The sequence below is a fragment of the Coregonus lavaretus genome (genome assembly GCF_964263955.1).
Source record: "Coregonus lavaretus genome assembly, contig: HAP1_SCAFFOLD_2033, whole genome shotgun sequence".
Classification (NCBI taxonomy): Eukaryota; Metazoa; Chordata; class Actinopteri; order Salmoniformes; family Salmonidae; genus Coregonus; species Coregonus lavaretus.
Genome location: NW_028166610.1, coordinates 40,978 through 64,820, shown reverse-complemented (window position 1 = coordinate 64,820; position 23,843 = coordinate 40,978). Strand labels below are relative to the sequence as shown.

At 43.0% G+C, this 23,843-nt stretch overlaps 1 protein-coding gene across 1 annotated transcript in view; it reads right to left on the bottom strand.

Moving 5' to 3' along the window:
• The window catches only part of LOC311114521 (uncharacterized protein), a gene marked incomplete at its 3' end in the record, with an annotated part of 29,124 nt that extends 9,127 nt beyond the window's left edge, over positions 1-19,997 (bottom strand). The window contains exons 1-3 of the mRNA XM_084189771.1: positions 19,943-19,997; positions 6,732-6,834; positions 5,500-5,521 (exon numbers count right to left, since the gene is read on the bottom strand). Of these exons, the coding sequence (XP_084045897.1) occupies positions 5,500-5,521; positions 6,732-6,794 (85 nt within the window). The remainder of the gene's footprint in view (positions 1-5,499; positions 5,522-6,731; positions 6,835-19,942) is intronic.
• Positions 19,998-23,843: the final 3,846 nt, after the last annotated feature.

The following is a 23,843-nucleotide window of genomic DNA, read 5'->3' as shown; positions in this document are numbered from 1 at the left end:
ACATTTCTATGTGAATTTGGTCAGGTCACCCAAAACGTTACATATTGCAGCTTTAAGGCGTTGTGTGTGTGTGTGTGTGTGTGTGTGTGTGTGTGTGTGTGTGTGCACCCAAAATGGAGGCCTGACAGACCAGATGAGGGCACAGGGACTGGAGCTGGTTCAGGTTAGCAGGACAGGTGATTTTTCTTTCACACACCATTTCCACATCATAAAACATTGGTGGAATGGACTGGACAGTAGCTGCAGCTGGTGGCTGGGAGAGAGAGAGACCTGTTCAGAGGTGGAACTCAGTCGCTCTCACACACGTAGGAGAGTGTGTGAACGTGTCAGTGTTATAAAACTGACCTAATGAGAGAGGTCCAACTGGCCCACTGCGTCCCCTATTCCAGTAACCCATTAAGTCCAACTCCTCTGCCTGACTGCCCAGTTTCCTACACTCCCCTGCTACTTTACCTGCCCACTCAACCCTGCCTGTCCACCCCATACATCATCCCACCAAAACTCACTCTGCAGCCAGGGCTACCCTTACACCCAGCCTGCTCGCTTCAACGTACACGCACACAGTTTTAGATTAATGTCTTCCTGAAGGTAGTGTGGGTTATGGAGTGGTCGCTGGAAGTGTTGGCTTTGGCTTGGACAACCACGGAGCAGGAATTAACATGGATAACCGGGATCCCGGGACTGTCCCAGGAACACTTCACATTTCCCGAAAAAATTAAACCAAAACCTGGGAAATTAGCCTACAACATTTTCTCCCAATGTCGCACTAATGCAATTCCACAAAATACACAACATGCGCAGCAGCAGATTAGCAAAAAATGTAATAGCACATTATCCAAACAGGTTGTCGCCTGGAAGCCTTTAGCCTAGCGGATTTACTTCACACAAAGTCGCCATGAATTCAAAGCACACACATAATTGACACTGGGGGCCTGCACACGCTGCCCGAATGCATTTAATAAACCCTAAAGGAAATCTCTACAGTAGGCTTTAGCCTAGTAAATAACGTGTGCCTCTTTGCGCTGTCATTGCGACTCTTCAGACAGTCAAATTTCACAGGCCTATTCACAATTCACTACATTAGGTATCTCTGTCACAGGAATTAAGTCTGTTACCTATTCAGAGAGGCATGAGAGAAAAGTATATATTCTCCTGTCCTAGAGCCTAGGCTATTTTCCTATCCAGTCCCAATCCCACTGAAACCTAAAATCCTGACTCCTGTCTCGCATGAAAATTCCTAACTTTATTTTGTAATCCATAGGTTGCGTTATCAAAGCATGTCTCTCGCCTATAACGTAGATACAAATATTTTTAAAACAGAGTTGGTCCCCAATAAGTTAACTTGATATTTAAACTATTTCCACTCTTCATCTCCCTGTTACTGGTGAGCTGATCTGCTATCTGTATAATCTTTGATTTTGCCAAATATAGGAGTTATTCTGTCATTCGTTGAAGGAGGTTATCTAGCAAGCTTAGCAACTTTAGTCATTTGACTTTTGTTTGACTGCCGTTACAAAGTTTGTATGATTCGACAACGCTATACTCCGGTTGCGAGATAATTGAGCGCATTTCAGCAGTAGGCTAACTGAGAAACATGATAACGCTCTGAATTTATGAACAGCCTGTTTCGCAATTCACAACAATGTCATTGGCGATCAAAGATAGTTACTCTATCATTAATAAATATCAGTTTCATTTGCTCTGAAATCTTTACATAGTGGCGCAGCCAAGCTGACACAGCGCACCTCTTTTTTGGGGAGAACCCTGGCATAGTGACCATATCTTGGTTTTAAACGCTTTAAAATGGGCACTTCCGATTTTTGCGGTATAAATATTAATTATTCCCGGTATTGAAACTTGGTAGATTTTTGGGAAAATATTAATCCCTACCCCGGAGTGTGTGTGTGTGTGAGTGAGAGAGAGAGAGCGAGAGACACTAACATAAACAGGCATCTCTCACTATGTGATGCCTAATGACAGCTCTCATGCATAGCATGCAGTCACTGTCCTACAGTGAGGGAAAAACGTATTTGATCCCCTGCTGATTTTGTACGTTTGCCCACTGACAAAGAAATGATCAGTCTATAATTTTAATGGTAGGTTTATTTGAACAGTGAGAGACAGAATAACAACAAAAAAATCCAGAAAAACGCATGTCAAAAATGTTATTAATTAATTTGCATTTTAATGAGGGAAATACGTATTTGGCTCCCAGGTGTCTTTTATACAAGTAACGAGCTGAGATTAGGAGCACACTCTTAAAGGGAGGGCTCCTAATCTCAGCTTGTTACCTGTATAAAAGACACCTGTCCACAGAAGCAATCAATCAATCAGATTCCAAACTCTCCACCATGGCCAAGACCAAAGAGCTCTCCAAGGATGTCAGGGACAAGATTGTAAACCTATACAAGGCTGGAATGGGCTACAAGACCATCGCCAAGCAGCTTGGTGAGAAGGTGACAACAGTTGGTGCGATTATTCGCAAATGGAAGAAACACAAAATAACTGTCAATCTCCCTCGGCCTGGGGCTCCATGCAAGATCTCACCTCGTGGAGTTGCAATGATCATGAGAATGGTGAGGAATCAGCCCAGAACTACAAGGGAGGATCTTGTCAATGATCTCAAGGCAGCTGGGACCATAGTCACCAAGAAAACCATTGGTAACACACTACGCCGTGAAGGACTGAAATCCTGCAGCGCCCGCAAGGTCCCCCTGCTCAAGAAAGCACATATACAGGCCCATCTGAAGTTTGCCAATGAACATCTGAATGATTCAGAGGAGAACTGGGTGAAAGTGTTGTGGTCAGATGAGACCAAAATCGAGCTCTTTGGCATCAACTCAACTCGCCGTGTTTGGAGGAGGAGGAATGCTGCCTATGACCCCAAGAACACCATCCCCACCGTCAAACATGGAGGTGGAAACATTATACTTTGGGGGGGGGGGGGGGGTTTCTGCTAAGGGGACAGGACAACTTCACCGCATCAAAGGGACGATGGACGGGGCCATGTACCGTCAAATCTTGGGTGAGAACCTCCTTCCCTCAGCCAAGGCATTGAAAATGGGTCGTGGATGGGTCCAGCATGACAATGACCCAAAACACACGGCCAAGGCAACAAAGGAGTGGCTCAAGAAGAAGCACATTAAGGTCCTGGAGTGGCCTAGCCAGTCTCCAGACCTTAATCCCATAGAAAATCTGTGGAGGTAGCTGAAGGTTTGAGTTGCCAAACGTCAGCCTCGAAACCTTAATGACTTGGAGAAGATCTGCAAAGAGGAGTGGGACAAAATCCCCCCTGAGATGTGTGCAAACCTGGTGGCCAACTACAAGAAACGTCTGACCTCTGTGATTGCCAACAAGGGTTTTGCCACCAAGTACTAAGTCATGTTTTGCAGAGGGGTCAAATAGTTATTTCCCTCAATTAAATGCAAATCAATTGATAAAAATTTTTACATGCGTTTTTCTGGATTTTTTTGTTGTTATTCTGTCTCTCACTGTTCAAATAAACCTACCATTAAAATGATAGACTGATCATGTCTTTGTCAGTGGGCAAACGTACAAAATCAGCAGGGGATCAAATACTTTTTTCCCCTCACTGTATATCAGTCATATGTATAGTTCACATCACATATGTGATTTGTGAGCCATTCTACTGCACTGTTGGAGCTAGTAACATAAGCATTTCGCTGCACTTGCTAATCTGTGTACGCAACCAATAAACTTTGATCTGATACAGCTACATACCAGAAGAGGCTGGTGGGAGGAGCTATAGGAGGACAGCTCATTGTAATGGTTGGAATGGAATGAGTCAAATGTGGTTTCCATATGTTTGATACCGTTCCATCATTCCATTCCAGCCATTACAATGAGCACATCCTCCTGTAGCTCCTCCCACCAGCCTCCTCTGCTACATACAATCCTAACAACACATACATCAGCTCTAACCCAAACATACTCCTAAACAATACAGCATAAACAACTGAATGCCTCCCTTCCCTCTGTTCTGTGATTGGCTAATATCTATCTCCACTGTATTTATTGTCATAGCGTTTAGCTGCTAAAGAGACAACATGACAACGACGGCAGCTGCGGCGCGTGGAATAAATAAATTCCCTCCGGATTACACTGCAATTTATGGCTCTGCTGCAACACAAAGCGCTGGGTGTAATTAAGCCAATGTGAAATGGCAAATTAATCTTATGAAATGACAGCGTCGTGTCGCGCGCAGATTTGGAATAACAACGTTATCTTTTATGGTGCTATGTAAATGTGGCGGCTGCAGCTCCGTCTGGAATGGATGCTGTGTGTGTGTGTGTGTGTGTGTGTGCTCGGTGAGGCAGAGGGAATTTATTTATATACATGAATGTACTGTATGCCTGAGCCGTGTATGTACGTGTGTGTGCGCACATGTGCTTTTTATGTTGATCTAGATGCGCACTGCTAACTGTATGTGTAAACTGTAGGTGTGTATGTCACAGAGGGGGTTGGTGAGGCTCTTTTGTCAGTTGTCTGAAAAACTCAGCTGCAATATGCTGCCAACAACCCAGCAGACAGGAAACTAGTGTGTTCTCTCTCTCACACTACACTCTCTGTTTCTTTCATGTACTTTGGTCCTGCAGTCTCTTTCCTTCAGACCCTTTCTTTCACTTTTGTCATTTCCTTCGAATTCTGAGGAATATGATTGTGACAAGCCAGGAGAATTTCCTTCTGCCTTTTTCAACCCAATCTCTCTCTTCCCCCATCCACCCCATATATATTATCCTTCTCCCTCCCTCTCTCTCTGACCCAGGTTGGGCCTCCCCATTCCAACCACAGTGGAATGGAAACATGCTAACAAAGCTAACTAACCCAGATTACTGCTAACTGGATGGAAACATGCTAACAATGCTAACTGGATGGAAACAGGATAACAAAGCTAACTAACCCAGATTACTGCTCATTAGTGCAGCTCAGCACCACAGACAGGCTCCAGTAGATACAGTCCTGCAGCCTACTATGCCCTGTAGGGTTATTACACCAAGAAGTCCCTTCATCTTGACCTTTTAACCACCCACTTCCCCAACCTCCTGTTAAGTGCTAGAAGGCCGTTACAGGACAATTAACAGATGCCCTAATGAGCTTTCCTAGCGACTATCCCTCAAAACATAAGCCCCACCCGGCCCCATCTGGCCAGTCACCCCCACATAACAGGTCCTCTCCCTCTCTCCAGTCCTTCTCTCTCACTCATTAAGAGCTTTGGCACAGAGGGAAGCGAGAGAGAGAGGATGTGTTCTATCTACAGTGCTCTGGGTTCAATTCACTTCAAAACCCTGCCAGCTAAGCGCACACTGTGCATACGCTCTCACTTTCTCTGTTGCTCCGACTGTCGTTCTCCTTCCCCCTCTCTTTCCTTCACTCCCCCTCTCTTTTCAATCCACTTTCAGCTCTGTCAGTCAGTCATGCTAAGGTAATAGGAGGTAGGATTGGTGCAGAAAGTTGGAAAAGATGATGAGATCAACTCACCTTTGGTTTTCTGTTCAGTGACCTGGAAGGAAAGAGGAAGAATATATTAGCAACAGATTATTATTTTTTTAAAGAGTTTACGCAAAAACATAGCAAGTACAAGGTGCTACAGATGAAAATGACCTGGCTGGATAAATCTGGCACATTTACAGAAATGTTGGTCAATGTGTAGGCCTATTGTCCCTGTCAAATATGCATAATAAAGAAAAAAGTCCTAACTGAAGTACGTGTTTTATGTCAATCTAAAATAACATAAAAACATTTTAATCAACACACAATCAATAGGTCTCCTCTCTCGGAGTTAGCCTGCTAGCGTTAGCCTGCTACTGGGCTGGCTGCCTGCACTTCAACCTAGCTCTGACTGAAGCCAGCCCATTCCATTGGAACAGAATGTTCAGGGGAATGTTCTTGTTAGCCTATTGTAATGCTAAATGTTTTATGTTCTTCCCTCCACCGGCTGAGCTCAGGGGCTGTTGCCTGGTGGGTCATGTGGTTTTGTTAGCCAGAGAGTGAAATAAGAGGCAGACAAAACATACGCACACACACACACACGTACAGTGGCGTATGCATGAACACACACACACACGTTGGCCAGCTCCCCCTTCAGCTCTGCTTTCCTCAGCCTCACAGGAGTCTGCATGTGATAAAGAGAGAAGCAGCATGACACGTTAGCCTGTTTAGCCAACAGAGTGGAATGGGATCACTTACTGACACAGTTCAGAGCAGAGGGAGAGAGGGAGCGAGGGAGGGTGAAAGAGAGAGAGGGAGCTAGGGAGGGTGAAAGAGAGAGAGGGAGCGAGGGAGGGAGGGTGAAAGAGAGAGAGGCGGCAGGTAGCTTAGTGGTTAAGAGCGTTGTGCCAGCAACCGAGAGCCAACTAGGTGAAAAATCTGTCGATGTGCCCTTGAGCAAGGCACTTAATCCTAATTGCTCCTGTAAGTCGCTCTGGATAAGAGCGTCTGCTAAATGACAAAAAATAAATATATATATATATATATAAAAAATAAAAAAAACTATGAGAGGAAGCGAGGGAGGGTGAAAGAGAGAGCGTGAGCGAGGGAGGGTGAAAGAAGAGAGGAAGAGAGCAGGGCACAGTGTAGAGGCTGATATCATCATCATCTTGCTTTGTGTAAAGCTACACCATTAAAAACAGGGGATGGTGCTTTTATGAGGTAGTACGATAGAAGTGTGTGTGTGTCCAAACAACAACAAGAACAACGATATGACGTCACACCTTTTTCTGAGCAGCTTCCTTCTTTTTCTTTTCTTCTTGCTTTCTCTTATTCTTTTCTTCCATCAAATGGTTCTGGTCTCGTGTTCCCTGCTTCTTCTCTCGGCTAGAACAGAGGATCAAAAGACAGACATGTTTTACCACGCGGTTGCTAGGGAGATGAGGACTGTCTGCACGTGAACACCTGGAATCTCCCCGTCCCATAAATTCCATTCTGAAGCAGAGAGTTATAACTACTCACTGCAGCTCTTTACTGAGGGCATGTACAGACAATATAAACACCATTGAGAGATTGACCTGCGTGTGGATGACTTGTGTGGTCTGGAAACTATTAGGAGGCATTGGGGTGCTGGAGGTCAGAGCTGTGGTCCTCTTAGTGTTACTGAAACCCTTGAGATGAGGCCCCATTCTTCAAACTACAGACATCCAGCCAGTACCTACCGCCACCTCCAAGACAACCCAGACTCAGTAGGCTGAGTAAGGCTGTGTCTCAAAATATACCCTGTTATTCACAATACAGTGCACTGCTTTTGACCGGCTGCCTGACATCTCTATGACATGTATAGAATGGCCCAGGTAAAGTGAGGCACAGCCACACTCAGTACTAACTGCCACTCCCCAGATCCCTCAGAGTACTGCATCTTACCTGGTAGGTACCCAGCTCTCAGAGACAAAAGCCTGCCAAGCCTCCACTCCACACACATGCTCCAAAGCCATAAAAAAAAAAAAAACGACCTGACATTTCCACATCCTTTCACAAGCAGCAAGCTGTTTCAGAGGAGATTCGGGTATGGTCACGTCCCAAATGGCACCCTATTCCCTATATAGTGCAGGCTCTGGTCAAAAGTAGTGCACTGAGCCTGCACCATATAGGGAATAGGGTACCATTTGGGACGCATCCCAATCCTATATTTAGCCTTAATAAGCCTAGGCATTTTCTCTTTTCACTTAAAAAGCTCCGGCATTTAAGGACAGAGACGGGATAATTATAACTGCATGGAAAAATACATAAATTGGAATCCGGTTTCCTTGAACCGGAGATGAGAAATTGCACATAACAATGTAAGCCAAGCATGTGCTGCAATGCCGTGCCATCGCCTGGCAACAAGAGCTCCCGAGGCCTGATGTGTGTGTAGCCAGGTGGAGAGGTGGTGGTGGACGTTGGCCCTTAAGCACTGATCCAGAGTCAGTTAGGTTTTTAGAATTCTCATGTCTAACACCTCACCAGAGTGAGTTAAGTGCTGATCCAGAGTCATGTCTAACCTCACCAAGTCCTTTGCTAAAAAGGGACATTACTCCCTGAAGTATCCAGCTAAACCACTGACTGCATATTAGTCACCGGTCTTCAGGGCATCAGGGTTGACAGTCTCTAGAAAGACCAAATTTGATTAGTTGAATCAGGTGTGCCTTTGTTGGAATTCAACATGTCTGGGGGAAAGGTTTGAGAAACATGACTAGCCTATAAAAACTACTATTGTAACCAACACAGTCTGCTCCCCTTCTTCCATTAGGATACAATTTAAACAGAAGGCAAAGAAGGAAGCTGAAGCACAATAAGACTAGTCTACCACAGACTACAATACAACAGGAGGCTCAGTTGCTCACGCAGACAATTAGCAACTAAGCTAAATCAACGAACCTGATAAGTGTGTAGGCTGGCTAATGTCTCAAAGAAATCACACTCAAAACACGCCGTATCTCACATATCCACGTAGGCATGCGCTGATAGGCCGGCCAATGGGCTAACCAGCCAATCTGAGGCTAATCTTGGCTTTGGTCCTCTTAACACTTCACCAGGAGTTACCTCACAGTATGGGCAACAGACTAGCTTGGAACAGAGCTGAGTGTTCCATGTATCTCCATGTGTTAAGTGAAACACTTGACTAGCCATAAGCCGCTGCAGCATTCTCTAAATTGGCCTATTTGGTTCCAAAGAGCAGCAGTCGGAAAGAACAAAGCTATTAATAGGCAACTCCTATCATCTGGCTGTTCTTAGGGTTGAAGACCTGAGATTATGTGGATGGAAATTAGCCTCAGAACTCTGATGTGCTACCATACCACGGCCAACCCATTAGATTGAGAAATATTTATTTTTTGGGGGCCCATAGCCCAGCTATAAAGCCTAGCTACAGCTGCTGGCTAAATATAGCCAGTCTCCATTCAACATTGATGCACTGTGCTAGTGTCACATAGTCACACCGTCAAATGCAAATCAATTTATAACATTTTTGACATGCGTCTTTCTGGATTTTTTTGTTGCTATTCTGTCTCTCACTGTTCAAATAAACCTACCATGAAAATTATAGACTGATCATTTCTTTGTCAGTGGGCAAACGTACAAAATCAGCAGGGGATCAAATACTTTTTTCCCTCACTGTATAGTATCTCTAACAGCGAGGAGGAGGAAATGTGCTGCTTGAGTGACGGGGCGGCGCATGGTGTGTGTGGGAAGCCGTTGCAAGAGGGGAAAAAAACAAACTATAAAAACGGACGTTACACTCGGCTGAGATGCCTTTCAAAAAACTGCATGTGATATGGATCTTGTCAATATCGCGATTTCGATTTGAATCCGATTAATTGTGCAGCCCTAGTGTGTGTGTGTGTGTGTGTGCATGCGTCTAGGGAGATGGATTCCCAAGCAATGCCAACCTAAGTTACCTAAATGACAGAGACATTGAACAATTTTTTTTTTTACTGTCAGAGGGTGAATGACTGACATGGACATTGAGGCAGTGCCAGCCAGCAGTCAGTTTGGAGCAGGAAGACAGTGATTGACAAGCTGAATGAACACCCTTGAGCTCGATGCTGCTGGTGAGGTAAACCCCTTACAACAATGGTGCTGGATGGTTTAACCGCTAAAACACAACAAGCGGATTAGAGAGGTGATGTCTATTAAACCAGACGGCTTCTGGGAACAAAGGAAGGGAACAAAGACGGACAAAAGGCAATCAGAGAGAGGGGAGAGGAAGGATGGTCCAATAAAGAGCAGGGGTAATGGTACGATAGGGGTGGGGAGGTGGGTGGTGCAGGTTGCTTTTTATATCCAGACATTCTGGTGTATGTGAGAACACATAAACGGAAGGGGGGAGGTGGTGGGTGTGCAAAGACGGTGATGAGACCGAGGGGCTGTGTGTGAGAGTGTGTGCGGTGGGGGGGAAGGGGGCTTGCTAGACGATAGTCACTGGGCACAGCGCCAGGAATGCCAGCACTGCAAGACAAACAAGAGTGAGGCTGAACCCCCGGGAGAACGCTTGCTTGCTAGCAACCGCAGCAGCCGCAATAGCAGAATCTGACTGCAGCCTCTCTGCTCTGCACGATCGTACATTAGGAAGACGGACCGCACTTCCCAAAACGCTCCGGAAAACGAGATCTGACGTGCCACATTAGAGACCTCCGGGTATCCCAAAACACTGCTTAAAATTCTCCATCCATCCGCCAAAACAAAGACAATTAAGTAAAAAAAATCAGGGAAACCAGGCCTGGTATTCATAGCGGACTTTGAAAAGGCTTTTGATAAAGTACGACTGAAATTGATATATAAATGCCTGGAATATTTCAATTTTGGAGAATCTCTTATACAATGGGTTAAAGTTATGTACAGTGGGGAGAACAAGTATTTGATACACTGCCGATTTTGCAGGTTTTCCTACTTACAAAGCACGTAGAGGTCTGTAATCCAGAAAATCACATTGTATGATATTTAAGTAATTAATTTGCATTTTATTGCATGACATAAGTATTTGATACATCAGAAAAGCAGAACTTAATTTTTGGTACAGAAACCTTTGTTTGCAATTACAGAGATCATACGTTTCCTGTAGGTCTTGACCAGGTTTGCACACACTGCAGCAGGGATTTTGGCCCACTCCTCCATACAGACCTTCTCCAGATCCTTCAGGTTTCGGGGCTGTTGCTGGGCAATACGGACTTTCAGCTCCCTCCAAAGATTTTCTATTGGGTTCAGGTCTGGAGACTGGCTAGGCCACTCCAGGACCTTGAGATGCTTCTTACGGAGCCACTCCTTAGTTGCCCTGGCTGTGTGTTTAGGGTCGTTGACATGCTGGAAGACCCAGCCACGACCCATCTTCAATGCTCTTACTGAGGGAAGGAGGTTGTTAGCCAAGATCTCACGATACATGGCCCCATCCATCCTCCCCTTAATATGGTGCAGTCGTCCTGTCCCCTTTGCAGAAAAGCATCCCCAAAGAATGATGTTTCCACCTCCATGCTTCACGGTTGGGATGGTGTTCTTGGGGTTGTACTCATCCTTCTTCTTCCTCCAAACACGGCGAGTGGAGTTTAGACCAAAAAGCTCTATTTTTGTCTCATCGGACCACATGACCTTCTCCCATTCCTCCTCTGGATCATCCAGATGGTCATTGGCAAACTTCAGACGGGCCAAGCAGGGGGACCTTGCGTGCGCTGCAGGATTTTAATCCATGATGGCGTAGTGTGTTACTAATGGTTTTCTTTGAGACGGTGGTCCCAACTCTCTTCAGGTCATTGACCAGGTCCTGCCGTGTAGTTCTGGGCTGATCCCTCACCTTCCTCATGATCATTGATGCCCCACGAGGTGAGATCTGGCATGGAGCCCCAGACCGAGGGTGATTGACCGTCATCTTGAACTTCTTCCATTTTCTAATAATTGCGCCAACAGTTGTTGCCTTCTCACCAAGCTGCTTGCCTATTGTCCTGTAGCCCATCTCAGCCTTGTGCAGGTCTACAATTTTATCCCTGATGTCCTTACACAGCTCTCTGGTCTTGGCCATTGTGGAGAGGTTGGAGTCTGTTTGATTGAGTGTGTGGACAGGTGTCTTTTATACAGGTAACTAGTTCAAACAGGTGCAGTTAATACAGGTAATGAGTGGAGAACAGGAGGGCTTCTTAAAGAAAAACTAACAGGTCTGTGAGAGCTGGAATTCTTACTGGTTGGTAGGTGATCAAATACTTATGTCATGCAATAAAATGCAAATTAATTACTTAAAAATCATACAATGTGATTTTCTGGATTTTTTCAGTTGAAGTGTACCTATGATAAAAATTACAGACCTCTACATGCTTTGTAAGTAGGAAAACCTGCAAAATCGGCAGTGTATCAAATACTTGTTCTCCCCACTGTATAGTAAATACAGTGAGGGAAATAAGTATTTGATCCCCTGCTGATTTTGTACGTTTGCCCACTGACAAAGAAATGATCAGTCTATCATTTTAATGGTAGGTTTATTTGAACAGTGAGAGACAGAATAACAACAAAAAAATCCAGAAAAACATATGTCAAAAATGTTATAAATTGATTTGCATTTTAATGAGGGAAATAAGTATTTGACCCCATCTCAATCAGAAAGATTTCGGGTTCCCAGGTGTCTTTTATACAGGTAACGAGCTGAGATTAGGAGCACACTCTTAAAGGGAGTGCTCCTAATCTCAGCTTGTTACCTGTATAAAAGACACCTGTCCACAGAAGCAATCAATCAATCAGATTCCAAACTCTACAGCATGGCCAAGACCAAAGGATGTCAGCGACAAGATTGTAGAACTACACAAAGCTGGAATGAGCTACAAGACCATCACCAAGCAGCTTGGTGAGAAGGTGACAACAGTTGGTGCGATTATTCGCAAATGGAAGAAACACAAAATAACTGTCAATCTCCCTCGGCCTGGGGCTCCATGCAAGATCTCACCTCGTGGAGTTGCAATGATCATGAGAACGGTGAGGAATCAGCCCAGAACTACACGGGAGGATCTTGTGAATGATCTCAAGGCATAGTCACCAAGAAAACAATTGGTAACACACTACGCCGTGAAGGACTGAAATCCTGCAGCGCCTGCAAGGTCCCCCTGCTCAAGAAAGCACATAGAAAGAAAGCACCACCGTCAAACATGGAGGTGGAAACATTATGCTTTGGGGGTGTTTTTCTGCTAAGGGGACAGGACAACTTCACTGCATCAAAGGGACGATGGACGGGGCCATGTACCGTCAAATCTTGGGTGAGAACCTCCTTCCCTCAGCCAGTGCATTGAAAATGGGTTGTGGATGGGTATTCCAGCATGACAATGACCCAAAACACACGGCCAAGGCAACAAAGGAGTGGCTCAAGAAGAAGCATTACATTTACATTTTACATTTTAGTCATTTAGCAGACGCTCTTATCCAGAGCGACTTACAGGAGCAATTAGGGTTAAGTACCTTGCTCAAGGGCACATCAACAGATTTTTCACCTAGTCGGCTCGGAGATTAGAACCAGCGACCTTTCGGTTACTGGCACAACGCTCTTAACCACTAAGCCACCTGCCGCCCCACATTAAGGTCCTGGAGTGGCCTAGCCAGTCTCCAGACCTTAATCCCATAGTAAATCTGTGGAGGGAGCTGAAGGTTCGAGTTGCCAAACGTCAGCCTCGAAACCTTAATGACTTGGAGAAGATCTGCAAAGAGGAGTGGGACAAAATCCCTCCTGAGATGTGTGCAAACCTGGTGGCCAACTACAAGAAACGCCTGACCTCTGTGATTGCCAACAAGGGTTTTGCCACCAAGTACTAAGTCATGTTTTGCAGAGGGGTCAAATACTTATTTCCCTCATTAAAATGCAAATCAATTTATAACATTTTTGACACACGTTTTTTTGGAGTTTTTTTTGTTGTTATTCTGTCTCTCAATGTTCAAATAAACCTACAATTAAAATGATAGACTGATCATGTCTTTGTCAGTGGGCAAACGTACAAAATCAGCAGGGGATCAAATACTTTTTTCCCTCACTGTATGAGCAAAGAATATTCCATTTTATTTGGAATGGCAAGCCAGACCAAATTAAACGGGCCTATTTACATAATGAATATGAATTCGGAGGGCAGAAACTATTAAAAATTAAAGCATTAGACCTTTCACTAAAGGCCTTTTTCCCTTTATTCAGATTAAACTCTCACTTTCAGTTATTTGAAAATGAAATAATCTCCAAAATATCGCAAAAAAAAAAAAAAACATAGAAAGTTGGTTGCACTTTCAGTTTAATCCACCAGAAATAAACAGAACAAATATTACAACAAATATTATGGTTAAACTCAAATATACTAATTTTTGTGAGCCAAAAAAATTTAAACGGTATAATCTTTGTAAATGATATAAATAGGACTGGTGGAGTTGTCCCACATGCAGCTAACAAAAATATGTGGAAATGTCTGCTCTATCCAAAATGACAACCAACCAATTGCAGCATTACCGCAAAAATGGAAGAGGCAAGTGGAAGAGGGAGAAAGTAAGGAACTTGTCTGTCAGCCCTGCAATAAAGAAAATTGTGATAAAAAAAAAAGAATACCACTTTCATTTAAAGACCTAAAAATTGACAGCTGTGCCATACTGATTGCAAAATAGTTGGTAAGAGATTTTCGATGTACCGTTTCCATGGTACATGGTTTATGAACTGATACACAAAACGACACTGGATTCAAAAGGTAGTTTTTCAATTTGCAACCAATAGAACGTTATATTTATGGGTGATACAACCATCCCAGCTCTGCAGATTTTGCTGAGAAGAGACAGAATCATCAGATCACTTGTTTTGGTACTGTTCATATGTAGCTTGGTTTTGGTCGCAAGTTCAGGAATGGCTGAAGAATTGCAACATTTACCTGGAGTTAATTCTGCAAATAGCACTGCTGGGTGATTTGAAAAGCCATAGTCAATCAATCAATAACATAATAATACTCTTAGCAAAAATGTTTATTTAAATTAACAATCTGTAGAAACTATGAGAATAGAAAGATTCAAAACTTTTGTGAAACTTCACAGCAGAAAAATATATGGCAAATAGAAATCAAAACTGGATGGTATTCAGAGATAGATGGGAGGGGTTGAGGGTAGCTGAAGAATGGGACTACAAACAAACAAAAGATAACTAATGTAAAATATACTGTGTCTGTAAAATGTATATAGTATGTATAAGCTGTAAGTAGAAGCCTAAGTGTTGTTGTCCATTAGTTTACTCCAATTAGGGGAGGGGTGGTAGGGTTAGGGGAAAATAATAGATATATATACAGTGCATTCGGAAAGTATTCTGCCCCCTTCCCTTTTTCCACATTTTGTTACGTTACAGCCTTATTCTAAAATGGATTAAATAAATACAAATCCTCAATCTACAAACAATACCCCATAATGACAAAATGAAAACAGGTTTTTAGAAATTTTTGCAAATCTATTAAAAATAAAAAACAGAAATACCTTATTTACATAAGTATTTAGAACCTTTGCTATGAGTCTCGAAATTGAGCTCAGGTGCATCCTGTTTCCATTGATCATCCTTGAGATGTTTCTACAGCTTGATCGGAGTCCACATGTGGTAAATTCAATTGTTTGGACATGATTTGGAAAGGCACACACCTCTCTATATAAGGTCCCACAGTTGACAGTGCATGTCAGAGCAAAAACCAAGCCATGAGGTCGAAGGAATTGTCCGTAGAGCTCCAAGGCAGAATTGTGTCGAGGCACAGATCTGGGGAAGGGTACCAAAATATTTATGAAGCATTGAAGGTCACCAAGAACACAATGGCCTCCATTCTTAAATGGAAGACATTTGGAACCACCAATACTCTTCCTAGAGCTGGCCGCAGGGCCAAACTGAGCAATCGGGGGAGAAGGGCCTTGGTCAGGGAGGTGACCAAGAACCCAATGGTCACTCTGACAGAGCCCCAGAGTTCCTCTGTGGAGATGGGAGAAACTTCCAGAAGGACAACCATCTCTGCAGCACTGGTAGAGTGGTCAGACGGAAGCCACTCCTCAGTAAAAGGCACATGACAGCCCGCTTGGAGTTGCCAAAAGGCACCTATAGGACTCTCAGAACATGAGAAACAAGATTCTCTGGTCTGATGAAACCAAGATGGAAGTCTTTGGCCTGAATGCCAAGCTTCATGTCTGGACGAAACCTGGCACCATCCTTACGGTGAAGCATGGTGGTGGCAGCATCATGCTGTGGGGATGTTTTTCAATGGCAGGGACTGGGAGACTAGTCAGGATCAAGGGAGCACGTCTCTGAATATCCTTGAGTGGCCCAGCCAGAGCTTAGACTTGAACCCGATTGAACATCTCTGGAGACCTGAAAATAGCGGTGCATCGACGCTCCCCATCCACCCAGACAGAGCTTGAGAAGATCTGCAGAGAAGAATGGGAGAAACTCCCCAAATACAGGTGTGCCAAGCTTGTAGCGTCATACCCAAGAAGAATCGAGGCTGTAATCGCTGCCAAAGGTGCTTCAACAAAGAGCTGAGTAAAGGGTCTGAATACCTATGTAAATGTCATATTACCATTACATTTTTTTGAAAACATTTCTAAATACCTGTTTTTACTTTGTCATTATGAGTTATTGCGCGTCGATTGATGAGGGGGAAAAAACTATTTTATCAATTTTAGAATAAGGCTGTAATGTAACAAAATGTGGAAAAAGTCAATACTTTCCGAGGGCACTATAGGACAAAAATATAAACGCAACATGTAAAGTGGTTGTCCCATGTTTCATGAGCTGAAATAAAATATCCCCGAAATTGTCCATATGCAGAAAAAGCTTATTTCTCTTAATTTTTTGGTAGAAATTTGTTTACATCCCTGTTAGTGAGCATTTCTCCTTTGCCAAGATAATCCATCCACTTAACAGGTATGGCATATCAAGAAGCTGATTAAACATGATTACACAGGTGCACTTTGTGCTGGGGACAATAAAAGCCCACTCTAAAATGTGCAGTTTTGTCACATAACACAATGCCACAGATGTGTCAAGTTTTGACGGAGCATGCAATTGGCATGCTGACTGCAGGAATGTCCACCTGAGTTGTTACCAGATAATTTAACGTTCATTTCTCTACCATAAGCAGTTTTAGAGAATTTGGCAGTACATCCATCTGGCCTCACAACCGCAGACTATGTGTAACCAAGCCAGCCCAGGACCTCCACATCCGGCTTCTTCCCCTGCGGGATCGTCTGAAACCAGCCACCCGGACAGCTGATGAAACTGAGGAGTATTTCTGTCTGTAATAAAGCCCTTTTGTGGGGAAAAACTCATTCTGATTGGCTGGGCCTGGCTCCCAAGTTGGTGGGCCTATGCCCTCCCAGGCCCACCCATGGCTGCGCCCCTGCCCATTCATGTGAAATCTATAGATTAGGGCCTAATTTATTTATTTATACTGACCAATTTCCTTAAATGAACTGTAACTCAGTAAAATAATTGAAATTATTGTGTTTATATTTTTGTTATATATATATAATTATTTTTTACAATATATATTTATAAAACAATATATGGGGGATTGGAAATGATGCAGACAATTACATTGATAGAAGCCACAATCTATTTGCAACATTAAAGCTGATCAACCCCTTTAAAAAAAAACTTTAAAAAACAGTTAAGTTAAGCCAAAACATGTAGATTTATATAAGGAAGGAGAAAAATACCAACTGGGTAATAGTTGACGATATTCCTCTAACATAGCGAAGAGGATCTCCTTCTTCAAAGAACTGGAAGCTATTCTCCATGATGTCATGCTAATGCTCTGGCCAGGGCTGATCCAAAAGGACAGGAGATTTTTCATACGTTACACTCCTCCTGGCACTAAGCAGGCCTCCAGAAATAAAATCTATGGATCGGCTCCAACGACAGTTGAAGTTCCCAATTACTTTCATCCTCTCCGTCAGTAACCGGAGCAGCCGTTTTACGAGACCGGTCAAACATTTTATTGCTCCAATAGATCACAGAACGTCCCCAACAAAAGGAGTTATTAGACTCCAATCACGTAGCACTTTCTCTGTTTCCACATTCATCTTTATAAAAAGCCATTAGTTCTGAAGAGTGAAAGGGCTGTATGTGAGGGGAAACTCACGTAGCAAGAAGACTAAATTAAGACCGATCAACGTAATAAATGCTGTCTGTGCAGGGCTGAAGAGTCAGCAGAGTTTTACTGAAGCAGGTAAAGATGAACTCGGTGTGTAAATTCAGTAAAACACCTTGCTAGACTTCTAAACTGCTGAGCTAACTGCCATTAATCTGTTCAATGGCCCTCTTTGACCAAGTAGCCCAGTCCTGCATTTCTTAGTGAAAAAAAATATATAAATAATAATAATAATCATTCAGAAAAAAATGAACATACAAGGCTAAAGGATCTAAAGTAGTTTGGAGGACTGACACTAGGCTTGGGAGGCCGTTAGATAGAGTGGAATCAGTGGATGACTCACCAATTGGTCACTTCAAGTGGGCCTCTCTTCAGAAGTCTACGAGACCAGAACGCCAAGCATTCAGTCGTCAGACCTCAGGGGGACAAACCCTACTGTTCACTAAAAGGCCTTTCAATAATCTCCCTTTTGCCTCATTTAGGCCTACTTGGAGGATGACAAAAGTATTCTGCCCCAGAGCTCAGTCCCTCTGGGAGGTAACATACGTTAGCAGAGAGAGGCCAAGCTTCCTGCCATCCAGGACCTATATACTAGGCAGTGTCAGAGGAAGGCCCAAAAAATTGTCAAAGACTCCAGTCACCCAAGTCATAGACTGTTCTCTCTGCTACCGCACGGCAAGCAGTACCGGAGTGCCAAGTCTAGGTCCAAAAGGCTTCTTAACAGCTTCTACCCACAAGCCATAAGACTGTTGAACAATTCATCAAAAGGCCACTGCTGCCTTCTCGCTGTTTATTATCTATGCAGTCACTTTACCCCTACTTACATGTACAAATTACCTCAACTAACCTGTACCCCCGCACATTGACTCGGTACTGGTACCCCCTGTATATAGCCTCGTTATTGTTATTTTATTGTGTTACTTTTTATTTTATTTTTTACTTTAGTTTATTTAGTAAATATTTTCTTAACTATTTCTTGAACTGCATTGTTGGTTAAGGGCTTGTAAGTAAGTGCTCTGCGCATGTGACAAATAAAAATTGATTTGATTTGATTCTAGGCAAGACCAGGGCCAAAGCAGTTAACCAGAAGTGCCATGAGAATGGGAAAGGATCCAAGATGGACTTCCAAACCACTCTAATCTCAAATGTGTATAACCTCACAGATTGGGCCCATAATTGCTTGGCTGATTTGTTTAACCACCCCCATTACTGTACCTGTCATTGGACAGTAGCCCTGCTTGTGACCCCAACCAGCTAATTTTTTTATCTGTATTTGACTACATTGCCTATTTTATCACCACAGCAGTACCGAATGCCTACCTGCTTACTCTAGAATAGATCTATGTGCTTAGCATTTAAAACATATGCCACTCGGCACGCGCATGTGGGATGTTGTTGAAGCCTATTAAGGTTTTCATTGGTCAATGCAAATGTCACGGTCAAAGTTGCATCTTCCAGTGTGCATTTTATGTTAGTATTTCAGATCTTTTGTTTTATTATATAAATAAAAAATGGAGGTTATTCCAATGACATTATTTAATAAAATCAACAAGACCTTTGTAGTCAAATTTAGAAATTTGGCAACAACGTTGCAATGGTCAAACATGTAGAAGGCATGAGGCACTGTTTTGATACATTGATGCTGTTTATCAATCGGCAGCTTCAGCCGCATATCAGGGGCGCGTTGCTTGGCTGCGGGGATTTAAATATTTCTCAGAATAAATCATGTTAAAGATTACCTTATTTCCTATTGTGGGCTTTAGTGAATTTGAATTCAATTTGAGGTGTAACTTGCATGAAAATAATCGATGTTCTGTCCTTGATCCCCGTATGACAGACCAAGAATTCGGTCGCAGCAAGAAGCTACAGTAGCAATGCAATACAGATCGCTATCTGCGGTCCTAACCGTTTGGCCAAGTTTTAGGTTCAAAACTTGTTTTCTAGTCTCGAATTTAATTGCAAACAACCATTAACCCAAAGCAAATGTTGATTATCTCGGAAACTGCGTGAAATAGAACAAGTGTCAGAGAGAAGAATAAATCGTAGCAAAGTGCGATATTTAAGCAAACAAGCTAGCTAATGTCAAACAAGCTAAAGTATATCGGTGCAACTTGTCTAACTTTTCAGCTAAATATAAACTGAACACCATATGAAATTTCAGTAGCATACCTTGTCTTTGATGAGGTGACATTTTAAAATTGCAAAAAAAATTGAATGATTTACAGCACGCGACTGTGAATTGCTCGCAAATAAAGGAATCCAAGAGAGCAAATTCTTGCAAAATCCAATATTTGGAGAGTGGGTATTTCGAAGATATCCATTAAAACATCGTCGATGATAATTCCTACCATTCAGTGGGCTTTCGTTAGTGGTGCCTCTGCAGCCATTTTGTTGAAACTAGCGATAGCAGCAGCTCGCGACGCTTCAATCTTTGGTAAAACAGTACGTGCCTCTAACCCTAGCGACTAGCCACGTGACCTCCAATAACAAACTGGTCCCACTCAACAAGGCTCCCCATGCTCCGCCTCGCCGTTTCCATGACAACTACAGTCTGGCCAACCTCTCTCTACCTCCTTGTTTCCTTGTTTCCTTGTTTCCTTCCTCTCCCCCCTCTTTTTTCTGACTTGCTTAAGAAAGCAATGCAATGTTCCCCAGACATATTTGTTGCTATACAGTGTATGAGCTCACAGTTCTGTACCTTTTGAAGATGTAGAATGTTTAGTTGCTAATGTGTTATGTGAGCAAGTACAATGTTTATGCTTCACGGGATATGTACTTTTCACCAACAGAGGGCACAGTTTCAACAAACATTATGTTGGTCATACACCAGCACTTACAGACATGTCAGTGCTCTCTGTGCCAGCACAGAAATCCATTCCTATTTGCACAACACACACACACACACAACTGCAGTACCCTGCACCATGCCTTATTTTTCTCTATTCTGTTTTTTTTTGCAAACAAAGAATGAAATAGATTTTTAAGTGGACTCCACAGGGTTCTCTAGCTGCTTACGGTGATGCTTCCAACTGGGCCAATTCAAATCTACAAAATGAGACTCAGCATGGAAGATTGGAGGCAGCAGAATGGCTGTGAGAGACTACAATTGGCTATCTACTATCTGGTCGGGCAGGAAAACACAATTACCTACATAAGTCAATATTTTAGCCATGCTGGAATGATAATGAGAAACTTCTCTATCCCCCACTCCCAGCTTATCTCTGTCATTTCTCTCTCTCTCAAGAGAAAAACAAATCATATCAGAGTGCAGGACAAATATTTCACTGTGCAATGAGCCAAATCTGGATCTCACTAAGGACTCATATCTCTCTCTCATTAGCTCTGATCTACCATTCACACTCAGCCTAAGAAAACACCATCTGATACTGTTGCTTAGAGGCTTAGATGAATATGAGTCAGAAGACATCATATACATGACTATAAAACTATGACTCTGACAATAAAATGGGATGACAGCCCCCATGCGCACACACAATGAAATAACTATCTGTGCTCATGTCACCCACATATGGATTATGGCAGAGATATGCTTTACTGCGACAGTATCAAAGCACAATTACTCAGCCTACATCATGATGAAGTACATGGTGAGGCGTGGAGGAAGAGAGGGAGGGGGAAAGAGAGACACTAATCATGGCTTATGGAAATTAATCTTGGGGGTGTCATGGCCTCTACAGATGTTCATAATTCAATGTCCCCTGGTAGCTACCAGGCTGTGTGTGTGTGTGTGTGTGTGTGTGTCTCCAATGCCCAGTAGGATCCTATAAAGGGTTAAGTGTCCTCTTAGGCAGACTCAGGGGGCCAGACAGGGGCTGTTGAACTTGATGTCACCAGAGTGGACGTTACTATCGATCGCGGTCACAGGGAGTCAATGTGCGCTGCGGAGCCGCTAAGAGATTCAATTATGACCCCTGCCGACCCCGCGACATCTGTCTGCCAGGGGTGAAAGGTCAGGCTGTTAACGTGTATCAACTTGGCCCCATGGCAAACACAGGAGTTCAATTAAAGGAGGAATTGTCACTGAGGAGAGAAGGGATGGAGGTGGAGGAGAGAAGAGTCTTGATGGGAGAACTGCTTAATATATTCAGTTAAGGATATTACCTGGTATAATACACAGGGACAGCCATAAACATAGGGGCAGACGGATACACAAAGATGCACGCACGCATTAATGCACAGATAGGGCTGTTGCGGTGACCATATTACCGCCACACTGGCTATCACGAATCATGAATGCAGTCAAATTCCACGTGACCGTTTAGTCACTGTAATTAGGCTTCTCCAAGCTCTGATGCTGCTGATGGTCATTAGTAGCCTACCAAACTTGCTAACTACCTGGTACTCAGAACTCTATTGTCCCTCTAATCACTCTGAGATCAATGCAAATGTGATCGAAAATCTAATCAAACACTTCATGAGAGCCCATGATCTCATGTTGCGCAACATTTCTATTGGCTATGCAATTGAGGATCCCATCAGCTTTCTATAGGCTAGGCCTACTATATTTATTTCTCAACTTTCCTAATATTAAGCAAATATTAAGCACATTGCTTATCTTTACAACAGGAGTATAGCCTACCTGGCTGGCATGAAAATGAACCACAAGAAAAGCGTCCTCCATTTGCTATTTAAGTGCAGAGATTACATGTATTTTTTCCCCTGCAATTGTTTCGAGACAGTGCATGATAATGGTCCATTCTAAATCAAAAGAACTTCACACATATATTATTTTGTATACGTAAAGACAAGATTAAATCAAGAATAGTCTGATGGGTGACAATATTAGCCTATCACTTGTGAATGATATTTTATCACTTGTGAATGATGCCCAGCTTAAGGCAAGAAGCAATGCCTTTTTTGTGTGATTTTTTCGAATCATGGTTGCACACCTCATGTAGCCTAGCCCATAGGCCTATATGTTTTGATAAGGTTTGTATCACAACTAAAGTGGCCAAATAACTTATTAAAATGAAGCACATTAATCCGCTTTACAACGGGTGTAGAGCCTAACTAGCATACATACGCAGTACGTGAGTTTCAAGTTTGGGGAAGATCATTTTCACCATAAAAATGCACCTTTATAATAAAAGCATTACATGCATAATCACATGTGGTCACTTTTGATAATGGTGTTTTCCCGCTAATGGAACATTCACACTTATAGCCTACTGCCATGTGCGCATTGCTGCACTTATAATGTGAAGAAATAGCTTAATAGTTTATCAACATTTTAAGCTAAACGTTCTGATCTGTTGTTGCTAGTGGTTGTATTAATTTGGGATCCATCGCATCCCACAACTGTCCCAGACAGAATAGGTCAAATGTTGTACTATGGGGGGTAGTAGATTGACATAGGCTAGTGCTTTGCTGTTCGTTAGGCCTATTCATCTTGTTGGCTGATGAAAAGTAAATGTGGACAGTTCTTCCAATATCTTCAATAAGTAAATGTGGACAGTTCTTCCAATATCTTCAATATGCACTTCGGAATTGGATAAGGACGCACGCAGTTGCATCCCCGATGTGTCTGTCTTCACTTGTAGCCTGTGGGAAAGACCCGATCACGTGATGGAGAGCCATGTGAGTGAAATGAGAGGTGCTTCGGACAGGCAGCACTCAGGAAGAAGGGCTGCAAAAGGCATGGATTTTTTTAGGGTGCATTATGGCCACACAAAGGGGATGCCGCCGGGAAATTAGAGGCATTATCAAGTGCTTCTCAAATTGTGAATGAGAAACTGATGAAGTGTGTACAGTCTGCGCAAAAGACTAAGCAGAGCTCATGCCTTTCAAGCGGCTTTTTTCAAATCATCATTAGAGTTGTATCATGCAGTCTTACAATGTATTAAAAATCAAAACATATAGCCCAACGTTTGTAGAACAACTAAAGTTACATGAATAACTCTAAATTAAGCATATAGGAGTACCTATTTCTTTGATAACCGCTTCGACACAGAATAGCCGCATGTGTGCACTCCCTCAAATCGTTTGGAGAAAATATCCTTTCTATTTTATTCAGCTTTGTTCAATTGTATTCTTCATACTATAAAATAATGCCACGGAATTCTAAGCAAATCTTGTCTGCTAAATGAACTAGTGTAGCCCACAGCCATATGGCATAGCCATATCAGGACATACAGTGGGGGAAAAAAGTATTTAGTCAGCCACCAATTGTGCAAGTTCTCCCACTTAAAAGGATGAGAGAGGCCTGTAATTTTCATCATAGGTACACGT